The following is a 13,079-nucleotide window of genomic DNA, read 5'->3' as shown; positions in this document are numbered from 1 at the left end:
TAGTCCCCGCCCGGAGATCCGAATGGGGGACTATTTTACCCAAGAGGACGCCATCATCATTTATCCATACAGTAAAGCTGCATGCCCTCGGGAAGAATTACAGCCCTAGTTTCCCCTTGCTTTCAGCCGTTCGCAGTACCAGCACAGCAAGGCCGTTTTGGTTAATGTTACAAGGCCAGATCAGTCAATCATCCAGACTGTTGCCCCTGCAACTACTGAAAAGGCTGCTGCCGCTTTTCAGGAGCCACATGTTTGTGTGGCCTCTCAACAGATACCCCTCCGTTGTGGTTGCACCTACGGTACAGCTATCTGTGTCACTGAGGCAAGCAAGCCGCCCCACCAACGGCAAGGTCTATGGTTCATGGGGGGGGGACATATGTATTATGAAGTGCAAATAAACAGTTACAGTGCATACAGGGTCATCAGTGTATATGGTTCTTGTACTTTGGAAAATACTATTTTGTCTATCTGGAAGATTTGAAAATGGATTCCGGCCTGAAACTATTCACCAAGTAAATTTAAAAAAATGAAATTTGCTACTTTGCCTAGTTTTCCATTGTACTGATTAAAAGAAGTTATTGACCTGTAATTGTTCCAGTGTGCTGGAAGTTCGTCATAAGAGAATAGATCAGTGATAATACTTGTTTTGCAGCTGCATTATTTTTTAGATTTTGGGTCATGGCATGAGACTGATCAGGTCTAGGGGTTACTGTTTGGGTGTCAGTTGGTGAAGTCAACAAATACAGGTATGAAATCTTAATTGTAGTGACTTACTGAGCTGTAGTGTGGTTCGAAGTCTGTCTTACAGCTTGGTTGTGAGTTAGTAAAGCTGGCCAATGTGTCACCATTGGAGTAACTATGGCCTGTATTTCTTGTTATGTTGTTTATTATGGCGCTCATTGGATTACAGTGAGTTGTTTATATCTGTCATTTTAAGGATGTTTTTAGTCAAAGCTGATAATCAGTATCAGTGGCTTCAGTTAACCCGTGGGAAGGAATGGAGAGAGATGAGACGAGCGCTTAAGGCACTTGGGATGTTTTATCTGAACCTACCGTTACCAGATCTTGGCTGCGTCTTGTGACATAATGATCTTGAGATTTGTGACATGGGCAAACAGAAAGAGAACAGAAAATCGGCAATCTTTTTGCATCTATATTGTTTTTTTGGAATGTGGATTGTGGTGACAGATTGATCTGTAGTATAGCCCTAGCTCAAGGCTAGCAGATAAAAATTCACTTCACACCTTACTGCACATTAACAATGTAGGTGTAGACCAGATATGGCTTGAATTCAAAGCAATAGTATTGACAGCAATTGAGAGATCTATTCCAAATAAATTAACAAACAACAGAGCTGATCCTTCTTGGTACACAAAATGGGACAGAACACTGTTGCAGAAACAATGAAAAAAAACATGCAAAATTTAAATGAATGCAAAATTCCCAAGAGTGGCAATCTTTTACAGAAGCTAGAAATTTAGTGCGAAATACATATAATAGTTTCTAAGTGAAATTTGTCTTGAAACTTGGCAGAAAATCCTAAGAGATTCCTGGTTCAAATGGCTCTGAGCACTAGGGGACTTAACACCTATGGTCATCAGTCCCCTAGAACTTAGAAGTACTTAAACCTAACTAGCCTAAGGACATCACACAACACCCAGTCATCACGAGGCAGAGAAAATCCCTGACCCCGCCAGGAATCGAACCCCGGCGTGGGAAGCGAGAACGCTACCGCACGACCACAAGCTGCGGACAGAGATTCCTGGTCCTATGTAAAGTATGTTAGCAGCACAACGCAATCAATGCCTTCTTTGTGTGGTAGCAATGGAAATACTACCGAGGACAGTGCTACCACAGCAGAGTTACTAAAAACAGCCTTTCAAAATTCTTTCACCAAAAAAGACGAAGTAAATATTCCAAAACTCGAATAAAGGACTGCTGCCAGCACAAGTAACTTAGAAGTAGGCCTAGATATCCTCGGAGTAGTGAAGCAACTTAAATCACTCAATAAAAGAAAGTCTTCTGGCCTAAACTATATACCAGTTAGGTTCCTTTCAGAGTATGCTGATGCAGCAGCTCTGTACTTAACAATCATGTACGACCAACTGCTTGACGAAAGATCCATACCCAAAGACTGGGAAGTTGCATAGATCACCAATATTCAAGAAAGGTAGTAGGAGTAATCCACTAAATTAAAGGCTCATATCATTAACGTTGTGGTTCATGGTGTGGGTTCCTGTAGTCATGTCCTAGTTCATGAACCACGGGCAACGTATGAGTGGCCAAGTAAGTGGTCCCGACAGTCAGGATACCAGTTACTTTGGAATAAGGCAGGGCATCTCGGACATATTCTGAGACGTGGTCACCTTTGTGCTCATACGGCAAAGACTACCAAATCCACCGGTTAGTCCCTCAACCATTAGGGGTAATACCCAGTGGGACTCGGGGCAAGTAAGGCTAGCAACCTGCTTCCCTGGTACTTTAAATATGATGCTGGCAACAATCAGAGCAAAATGCCTCGGACCTTTGGAGGTGACGGAGTCCCACCTCTAACTGACAAACCAGGGACTCCTAAGATACAACTTGGCAAACAAATGGTAATGAGATGGGGAGCTATTAATATCAATGGGGGCTACTCTGGGAAGAAGGTAGAGCTGGCAGAGGCTGCAAGTAAGATGGGGCTGGACGTTTTAGCTGTTAGTGACATTCGGGTAAGGGGTGAAAAAGAAGAGGAAGTGGGAGAATACAAGGTCTACCTGTCAAGAGTGAAAGCAGGAATAGCACAGTGGGGTGTAGGGCTTTACATCAGGAAAGAAATGGAACCCAGCATAGTTGCAATAAGGTATGTAAACGAATGACTGATGTGGATAGATTTGACAGTGTCTAGCAAGAAAATTAGGATTGTGTCAGTATATTCGCATTGTGAAGGGACAGATCAAGATAAGATGGATAGTTTTTATGAGGCACTCAGTGATGTAGTTGTTAGAGTAAAGGACAAGGACAGTGTTCTGCTCATGGGTGATTTTAACGCCAGGATTGGAAATCGAACAGAAGGGTATGAAAAGGTTATGGGTAAATTTGGAGAGGATATGGAGGCCAACAGGAACGGGAAACAACTCTTGGATTTCTGTGCCAGTATGGGCTTAGTAATCACAAACTCCTTTTTTAAACATAAGAACATTCACCGGTATACTTGGGAAGGCAGGGGAACCAGATCTGTCATTGACTATATAATAACAGATCAGGAATTCAGGAAGGCTGTGAGGGACACACGTGTATTCAGGGGATTCTTTGATGACACTGATCATTATTTAATCTGCAGTGAAATTGGGATTGTGAGGCCGAAAGTGCAGGTCAGGTCCATATGTAGGAAGATAAGAGTGGAGAAACTTCAGGATAAGGAAATGAGGTACAAGTACATAGCAGCGATCTCAGAAAAGTACCAGTTAGTTGAATGTAGTCAATTACAGTCATTGGAAAACGAATGGACAAGATACAGGGACACAGTACTAGAAGTGGCTAAAGAATGTCTTGGAAAAGTAATGTGTAAAAGTAGGATGAAGCAAACAGCTTGGTGGAATGACACAGTCAAGGCAGCCTGTAAAAGGAAAAAGAAGGCGTATCAAAAATGGCTACATACTAGAACTCAGGTAGACAGAGAAAGTTATGTTGAAGAAAGAAACAAAGCCAAACAGATAATTGCAGCATCCAAGAAGAAATCTTGGGAAGACTTTGGAAACAGGTTGGAGACTATGGGTCAAGCTGCTGGAAAACCATTCTGGAGTGTAATTAGCAGTCTTCGAAAGGGAGCTAAGAAGGAAATGACAAGTATTTTGGACAGATCAGGAAAACTGCTGGTGAATCCTGTGGATGCCTTGGGCAGATGGAGGGAATATTTTGAAGAGTTGCTCAATGTTGGTGAAAATACGATTAGTAATGTTTCAGATTTTGAGGTAGAATGGGATAGGAATGATGATGGAAATAGGATCACGTTTGAGAAAGTGGAGAAAATGGTCAATAGATTGCAGTGCAATAAAGCAGCTGGGGTGGATGAAATTAAGTCGGAACTCATCAAATACAGTGGAATGTCAGGTCTTAAATGGCTACACAGGATGATTGAAATGGCCTGGGAGTCCGGACAGGTTCCATCAGACTGGACAAAAGCAGCAATCACACCCATCTTTAAACATGGAAACAGAAAAGATTGTAACAACTACAGAGGTATCTCTTTAATCAGCGTTGTGGGTAAAATCTTCTCAGGTATTGTTGAAAGGAAGGTGTGAGTATTAGTTGAGGACCAATTGGGTGAAAATCAGTGTGGGTTTAGGCCTCTTAGAGGTTGTCAGGACCAGATCTTTAGCTTACGGCAAATAATGGAGAAGTGTTATGAGTGGAACAGGGAATTGTATCTACGCTTTATAGATCTAGAAAAGGCATGTGACCGGGTTCCTAGGAGGAAGTTATTGTCTGTTCTACGAGATTATGGAATGGGAGGCAAACTTCTGCAAGCAATTAAAGGTCTTTACATGGATAGTCAGGCAGCAGTCAGAGTTGACGGTACATTGAGTTCATGGTTCAGAGTAGCTTCAGGGGTAAGACAAGGCTGCAACCTGTCTCCACTGTTGTTCACATTATTTATGGATCATATGTTGAAAACAATAGATTGTCAGGGTGAGATTAAGATATGTGAACACAAAATAAGCAGTCTTTCATATGCGGATGACTTAGTTGTGATGGCAGATTGGATTGACAGTTTGCAATGTAATATTCCAGAGGTAGATCATAAATGTAAGGACTATGGTATGAAGATTAGCATCTCCAAAACGAAAGTGCAATAATTGGCAGTAGATCCTACATAATGAAAAGTGTGAGGTGATCCACATGAGTGCTAAAAGGAATTCGACAAACTTTGCTTAGCCTACACGATATATCAGTCAAATCTATAGGCCCTATATTCATTTAAATACCAAGGAACTACAATTATGAACAGCTTAAATTGGAAAGAACACACAGAAAATTATGTGGGGAAGGCACAACAAAGAGTGCGTTTAGTTGGCAGAACGCTTAGAAAATGCAAGAGATCTTCTAAAGAGACTGCCTACACTACACTTGTCCGTCCTGTTTTGGAGTACTGCTGCGCGGTCTGGCATCCTTGCTATAGGCTTAATGGAGTACATCAAAGAATTTCAAAGAAGAGCAACATGTTTTGTATTATTGCGACAGGGGGGAAAGAGTGTCAGGATTTGGGTTGGGCATCGTTAAAACAAAGGCATTTTTCATTGCGGTGGAATCTTTTCCTGAAATTTCAATCACCAACTTTCTCCTCCAAATGCAAAAATATTTTGTTGACGTTGACCTACATAGGGAGAAGTGATCATTATAATAAAATAAGGGAAATCAGAATTTGCATGAACAGCTATAGGTGTTCATTTTTTCCGCACTCTGTTCGAGATTGGAATAATAGGGAATTATTGTGAAGGTGGTCCAATGAAGCCTCTGATATGCACTTGAGTGTGATTTGCAGAGTATCAATGTAGATGTAGGTTAGGTTGAAAGGCGACCGTTTGATTGTGAGTTGGTGAAGCAGTTGTTTGCATTCCATTTAGAGACTGAATGGACATAATTTAGTTCCAGTATGAAGGATATGGAGTAATTATGTGCAAAGTTTACACAGGATGTTATTTGTGTTCTGGAGTAGCGTGTGTCAAGTAAGTGGGTTAAGGATAACCCTCCATGGTTTACAGACAAAATTCAGAAAATTCTGAGGAAGCAAAGACTTGTGCATTCTCAATTCAAAAGAAAGTGTGCAAATGATGACAGGCAGAAGTTAGAGATTTGTGCATCTGTAAAAAGATTGATGCACGACGCATAAACCAATTAATGCCATCGCACCTTAGGAAAAGATCTTGCCAAGAACCCAATAAAATTCTGAACATAAGTAAAATCAGTAAATGGGTTGAAGGTTTCTATTCAGTCACTTGTTGACTACTCTGGTCGAGCAATAGAAGATAGCAAAAGGAAAGTTGAAGTTTTAAATTTCATGTTTAAGAAATAATTTACACAGGAGGATCACACAAACGTACCATCATTTGACCATCGTACAGACTCCGTGTGGAGGACATAGTAATGGGCATCCCTGGTTTAGAGAAGCAACTGGAAGGAGTAGAAACAAATAATTTGTCAGGTCCACATGGAATCTCAATTGGGTTCTACAGAGAGTACTCTATGGCATTAGCCCATTACTGTGAACCTCTCACCCAGAGCAAAGTTCTAAGTGACTGGCAAAAAGAGCAGGTGACTGGTACATAATAAGGGTAAAATAATAGACCTACAAAATTGTTGAACATACTCTTGGTTTGAATATAACAAATTTCACTGAGACATATAAGCTTCTATCCACAAAACAGCATGGCTTTAGAAAGCATTGCTCAAGTGAAACTAATTTTGCTGCTTTCACACATGATATCTTGTGAATAGTGGATGAAGAGCAACAGTACAAGCATATGGAATAGGTATCCAGATTGTGAGTGACTCAAAGACTTCTTAAGTGATAGAATGCAGTATGTTGTCCTCAATGGCGAGTTTCCATCAGAGTAAAGGTACCATCAGGAGTACCCCAGGGAGGTATTTTAGGACCACTATTACTATTATTCTCTATGTACATAAATGATCTGACAGACAGGGTGTGCAGCAGTATGCAGCTGTTTGCTGAATTTGCAGGACAAAATTTATTGTAGGGGTGATAAATGGTTGCTGGCTCTAAATGTAGAAAAATGTAAGTTAATGCAAAGTAGTAGGAAGAACAATACCATAATGTTCTAATATAGCATTAGTAGGCCTAGTGTACTGCTTGACAGAAGTCACGTCAATTAAATACCTAGGTGTAATGTTGCAAAGAGATATGAAATGACATGGTGAATGGTCGAATTTGGCTTATTGGGAGAATTTTAGGAAAATGCGGTTCATATGTAAAGAAGACTGTATATTTAATACTGCAACCAATTCTTGAGTAGTGCTCGAGTGTTTGGGATTCCTACTAGGTGGGATTGAAGGAAGACAGAAAAGCAATTCAGCTCTGGGCTGCTAGTTTTGTTACTGGTACAGTTGATTAAATGCAAGTATTGTGAAGATGCTTCGTGAACTCGAGTGGGAATCCCTGAATGGAAGATGACTTCTTTTCACAGTATGCTATTGTGAAAATTTAAAGTGCCAGCATTTGAAACTGACTGCAGAATGATTCTACTGCCGTCAATGTACATTTCATGTAAGGACCATGAATAATATAAGAGAAAATAGGGCTCATATGGAGGTATTCAAGCAGTCATTTTTCCCTTTGCAAGTGAAATGGGAAAGGAAATGACAAGTAGAGGTACAAGGTAACCTCCACTATGCACCATGCGCTGATTTGTGGAGTATGTATGTAGAAGTATATGTAGAAGGCTTCACTTAACCAAAGTTACTATATTTATAACTTAATTTTAGACTGCAATACACAAAAATGGAGGAGAAAGGCAACCAGTCACATATTGGTGAGGAATTCCACTTTGTGAAAGACACTATTTTTTATTTTTGTTATTATCCAAACATGTTTCAACACTTTATGTGCTATCTTAAGTGGGATTTTTATTTTCTTTCTCGCATGGCACTATTAGTTGTATATGCTAGTAGCTTTATATCTGCCTTACATTCTACATCTTTTCATAGTTTTTTTATGTTGTCAGCTTTCTTCTCTTGTTTGTAACCTGTTGAAGCACTTATTTCATTTTCAGTTGTCATTTCTTGCTGTTATACGTGTGTTTGATTACAGTGTATCAGCAAAGCACACAATTTCTGCCACCTTTTCACATGAAACAGCAGCAGAAACCTTGTGCTTTGTGGATAAATTATAATCAGATGCATGTTTAATACCTGAAAAAGAAATAAGAGCTTCAACAGGTCACAAACAAGGGAAGGAAGATCATAATATAAAAAAGGACAAGCTGTAGAATGGATGGTAGATATTGAGCTACCAGCATACACAGCTAATAGCATAATGTAAGAAAGAAAATAAACAAAAATCTCACTGAATGTAGTATATAATGGGTTGAAAAGTGTTTGGCTAATAATAAGTAAAAAATGTCGTCTTGAATAAGGCAGAATCCTGTCTAATTTTCCTTAATACACCCAAAAATCTAGATAATCACTCACAAATAGATTCTTTTCCATCTCTCTCTCTCTCTCTCTCTCTCTCTCTCACACACACACACACACACACACACACACACACACACACACACACACACACTTCTCAGACAAACCCACATGCAGCTCACATACATCACATTACTCAGACATACCTACATGCAGCTATGGTTACAGTAATTGTTTGTGAGTGGTTGTTTATGCTGAAAGGAATAGCGAGAGAGAGGGAAGGCATGTAGCACTTGAAATGGATTCAGATTTTGGGGCAAGACTGGGGTGGGGAGGTACTAGCAGGCATAATAGAAGGAGAAACAGGTGACTCGCAGAGGCAGCAACAAAATGAAAATTGAAAAACCTAATGCTCTCAAAATAGAAAAAGTGAGAGGGTTTTGTGAAACACCTTTTCCAATCCTCAATGCTGTGATGACAACTCTCAGTGTATGCTGTTTTGTCACATTTTTGCATGAATTTTGCAATAAACATATAGATGCAATAATTGGTTTTGTATAAGAAACCTGAAAAACTGAATGAGAGCTGCACAAATAAATAGGTTCACTGATGTATATGGTTTCTTATACATGAGATAGATTTAAAGTCAGGCTGCAGAACACAGAGAAATTTTCATTTATAGTAAATAAAATTGTAGTAATCCATCAGCATTGTGAAAAGTGTGGCACGGTTTGTAAAGCGCCTGAAAATTTCCAAGCAGTTATTGCTAAAAATGCTAAGCGTTCCTCTTCTTATTAATAAATTTATAGTGATACAGAAAAAAGTGTTGTGTAATATAAGATTGAGAGAGGTGCATACTGTCCAAGCTTTCTCTTCATAAATTTAATGTCATACTGCAACAATATTGAGAAGGACAGTTGCTACTCACCATATAGCGGAGATACTGAGTTGCAGATAGGCACAACAAAAAGCTTCTCACAATTATAGCTTTCAGCCATTAAGGCCGTTGTGAACAGTGCACACACACACACACACACACACACACACACACACACACACACACACACACGCACGCACGCACACGCAACTGGCACACATGACTACAGTCTCAGGCAACTGGTGGTTTCAGTTGCTTGAGACTGCAGTCGTGTGTGCGAGTTCCGTTTACATGAGTGTGTGTGTGGGGGGGATCTACTGTTGACAATGGCCTTAATGGCCTAAAGCTATAATTGTGAGAATCTGTTTGTTGTTCCTACCTGCGACTCATCGTCTCCGCTACATGGTGGGTAGCAACTTTCCTTCTCAGTATTGTTACATTCCATCCTGGATTTTCCGTTGTTTGATTTAATATCTTACAGTACTTGTTATGGCAGACAAAAATAGTGCTTGTGCTTGCTCTTTTTTTCTCAGATTACGTACCGTTGCACCTGCATGGAATCGCTCACTTTGGAGATAACATTGAAGATGAATGGTTTATTGTGTTTTTACTGCTACAGCTGACAAAAGAGATACCAGGCCTTGTTGTGAGGTACAGTTTCGATATACATCCTTTTAATATTATATGATATATGTGTAAAACTGTAGTCTTTATAGATAACATAATCTTCATTATTATCAGTAGGGGTCGGACTTTTAGGTGCTAAAAAGTTGGGGAATTATTAATTTTTTATGTTTTAAAAATGCTTGAAATATGGGAAAATAAAGTAAAAATATTTGATTATAATTAATTTTATTTATGTGAATATGAACAATATGCAGTACTCATGAATGCAATTATGTTGTGCCACACTGATTGCTGAAGAATTACTATGCACAGTGAGTCATCCTCAAGTCGTCCCTCACAGACAACTGCCTAGTATCCTGAAACACTGCGTTCTGCGGGGAAAATGAGCACTCCACACCACAAGATGTCAGTCTAGTAAATTTATAACAGGGCACGTCACTCGCACTCACATCAATATGCCCTTCTTGGTGCCCATGTAACACATTTGAAATTTTGCATTTAGTTTGAAACTCACTATTGTTTTTAAACACGCCTGAATTTAACTTTTGAATATTTGTGCTGTAGGTCCACTAAAACTGTTCAGTTTCCTTTCGATGTCCTCAACATGCTGAACTGTTTCTGACAGAAGGGCCTGTTATAACCTTTAATCACCAATAATTGCATGGATATTAAACACACTCACTTAGGAACAATAGCTCGTTACATGATAACAACTCAGTATCTCTTATTCGACTGCCGTGCCGTGACATGCGACCGGCACTGTTCGTAGCTAGGTGGCGCTCCCGCGCTCAGCTGAGTTGCGGAGCGCCTCTATCGCTGTTTGCGCGTACTGTCGTGGCGGCACTGTTAAATGTCGTGGCACTGTCACAACACTTTTCCCCCCTTAAAAAAAAAAAAAAAAACACTCACTTCCTTGGAGACATGGACAGTGCGGAGACATCCATGGCCTCTTGTGAGGCCCCGAGAAGATCCCATGGAGAGACACGAGAGTATGGTCGAAATGTCCAGGACGGAAGCTCGTGCGTGGAACGTGCCTCCTGGACGAGATGATGGGTGAAAACTCCGGAGCAACATCCATAGGTGTCGTGGACCTGGGGGTGTGCTCCAGCGAGATGGGTCCCGGAGAAGGCGGCGTCGCGACTGGGGCCGGTTCCGGCGTACTCGGAAGCGGTAGCGGCGTCGGCTGCATCAACACGTACGGTAGATCGGCAGCAGCGACAGGACTGGCTTCTTGGGCTGGTGGTGGCGAAGGAAGGGGCGGTGGCACCGGTGTGGCTACCACTCGTGGGCGCATCTGGTCATAATGGCAAACAACCATGGCGTCGTCCGTACGTATTTCACAAAGCCGGCGGCCGCGAAGAGCCTTGACCACCCCTGGAATCCATTTAGGGCGAGAGCCATACCCTCGTGCCCACACGTCGGCGCCCACCGAGTATTTTCCCGCACTAGGGGACACAGCACGAGGCCTGACATGGTGAAGCAGGTGCAGTAGAGTGCGCAGTTGGCGGCCATGCAAGAGTTCAGCAGGGCTGCGATCACCCAGAGGCGTGAAGCGATAAGAACTCAGAAATTGCAGCAGAGCATCATCTGTGGAAAAACCACTAAGGAATTTTTTCATCTTGCTTTTGAAAGTGCAGACAAGGCGCTCAACCTCCCCATTCGATTGCAGATGGAAGGGCGTTGCTGTAACATGATGAATCCCTAGTCCAGTACAAAAATCACGGAAGGCCTGCGAAGAGAACTAAGGGCCATTGTCCGTGACGATCGTGGATGGAAGACCTTCTAGCGCAAAGATTTTGGGCAAAGCCAGCGTCGTTGCCGCAGTGGTGGGCGACGGACATCGAACAACAAACGGAAACTTTGAGAAGGCGTCAATCAACAGTAGTCAATAAGTACCGAGGCAGGGGCCGGGAAAGTCAGTGTGCACCCGTTCCCATGGCTGCGCCGGATCAGGCCACAGAGAGGGCATTGTACGAGGTGCAGCCAGTTGTTGAGCACACTGACCACACGCAGCCACCATGTGGGCGATGTCCGAATCAATACCGGGCCAATAAACGTGCCTGCGGGCCAGGGACTTAGTCCAAGAAATACCCCAATGGCCTTCATGCAACAGTTTGAGAACATCTTTGCGAAGAGAGGCTGGCACCACGACCCGTGGAGATGCGCCATCCGTGGCCAGAAGAACAACACCATCACGAACAGACAGACGAAGGCGCAAGGGATGGTAGTTGCGAAGGGGATCTGATGCCCGGCCCTTGGTCCTGTCCGGCCAACCCCGTTGAACAAAACCGATCACCTGACGCAGGACCGGGTCCTGCGCAGTAGCCTACGCGATCTGCGAACCTGTAAGTGGAAAACCCTCAACTGCACGACATTCTTCCTCATCAATGTGGAAACAGAGTAGTTCATCACGATCGAAAACCGGGTCGGGGCCCATCGGCAATCGCGACAATGCGTCAGCGTTGGCGTGCTGGGCTGTGGAGCGATAGTGAATCTCATAGTGAAAACGAGACATGTATAAGGCCCAACTTTGCAGGCGGTGAGCTGCCTTATCCGGAAGCGACGCTGATGGGCTGAACAGAGAGACCAGCGGCTTGTGGTCGGTGATGAGGTGAAACTTAGAACCATACAAAAAAACACTGAACTTTTTTAGAGCATAAATGATAGCGAGCGCCTCCTTTTCGGTTTGAGAGTAACGCCGTTGTGCATCATTGAGGGTGTTGGAAGCATAGGCGATGGGTCGTTCCGACCCATCCTCATACCGAAGGGCGAGAACATCCCCTAGGCCATACTGTGATGCGTCAGTCGCCAGAACCAAGTACTGACCCGGACGGAATGTGGCAAGACAAGGTGCCGACTGCAAATGAGCCTTCAGGCGGACAAAAGCCTGCTCAGAAGAGACGTTTTGCATAACAGCTGATGCAGAGGATGAGCTACCGCCACCGCAGATGGAATGAGCTTGTGATAATAGGCAATCTTGCCTAGAAACGCCTGAAGTTCTTTGACCGTAGACGGCTGGGGTAGAGCGTTAATGGCCGCAATGTGCTGACGTAGAGGACGTATACCCTCACGGGACAAGTGGAAACTAAGATACACAATGGAGGGTTGGAAGAACTGTGACTTGTCCAAAATGCACCCCAACCCAGTCGAATGCAAAACCCGAAACAGTGAACGCAAATTGCGAAGGTGCTCCTCAGTGGAGGTCCCCGTGACAACAATGTCATCCAGATAGTTTATGCAGCCGGGAACGGAAGCCGTGAGCTGTTCCAAAAACTGCTGAAAAATGGCCGGCGCGCTAGCGATGCCAAATGGTAACCGCTGGTACTGATACAACTCACAAGGAGTGTTGATGACGAGAAATTCCTTGGAAGAAGCATCCAACGGCAACTGATGGTACACCTCCGACAAGTCAAGTTTGGAAAAGAACTGGCCCCCAGCGAGCTTG

At 42.8% G+C, this 13,079-nt stretch overlaps 1 protein-coding gene across 1 annotated transcript in view; it reads left to right on the top strand.

Moving 5' to 3' along the window:
- The window catches only part of LOC124607435 (protein ecdysoneless), a 94,325-nt gene that overhangs the window by 6,337 nt on the left and 74,909 nt on the right, over nt 1-13,079 (top strand). Inside the window, exon 2 of the mRNA XM_047139764.1 lies at nt 9,541-9,658. Coding sequence (XP_046995720.1) covers nt 9,541-9,658 — 118 coding nt within the window. The remainder of the gene's footprint in view (nt 1-9,540; nt 9,659-13,079) is intronic.

The sequence above is a fragment of the Schistocerca americana genome, chromosome 3, assembly GCF_021461395.2.
Source record: "Schistocerca americana isolate TAMUIC-IGC-003095 chromosome 3, iqSchAmer2.1, whole genome shotgun sequence".
Classification (NCBI taxonomy): domain Eukaryota; kingdom Metazoa; phylum Arthropoda; class Insecta; order Orthoptera; family Acrididae; genus Schistocerca; species Schistocerca americana.
The sequence above is the reverse complement of the archived record's forward strand: the minus strand, read 5'-3'. Positions and strand labels throughout refer to the sequence as shown.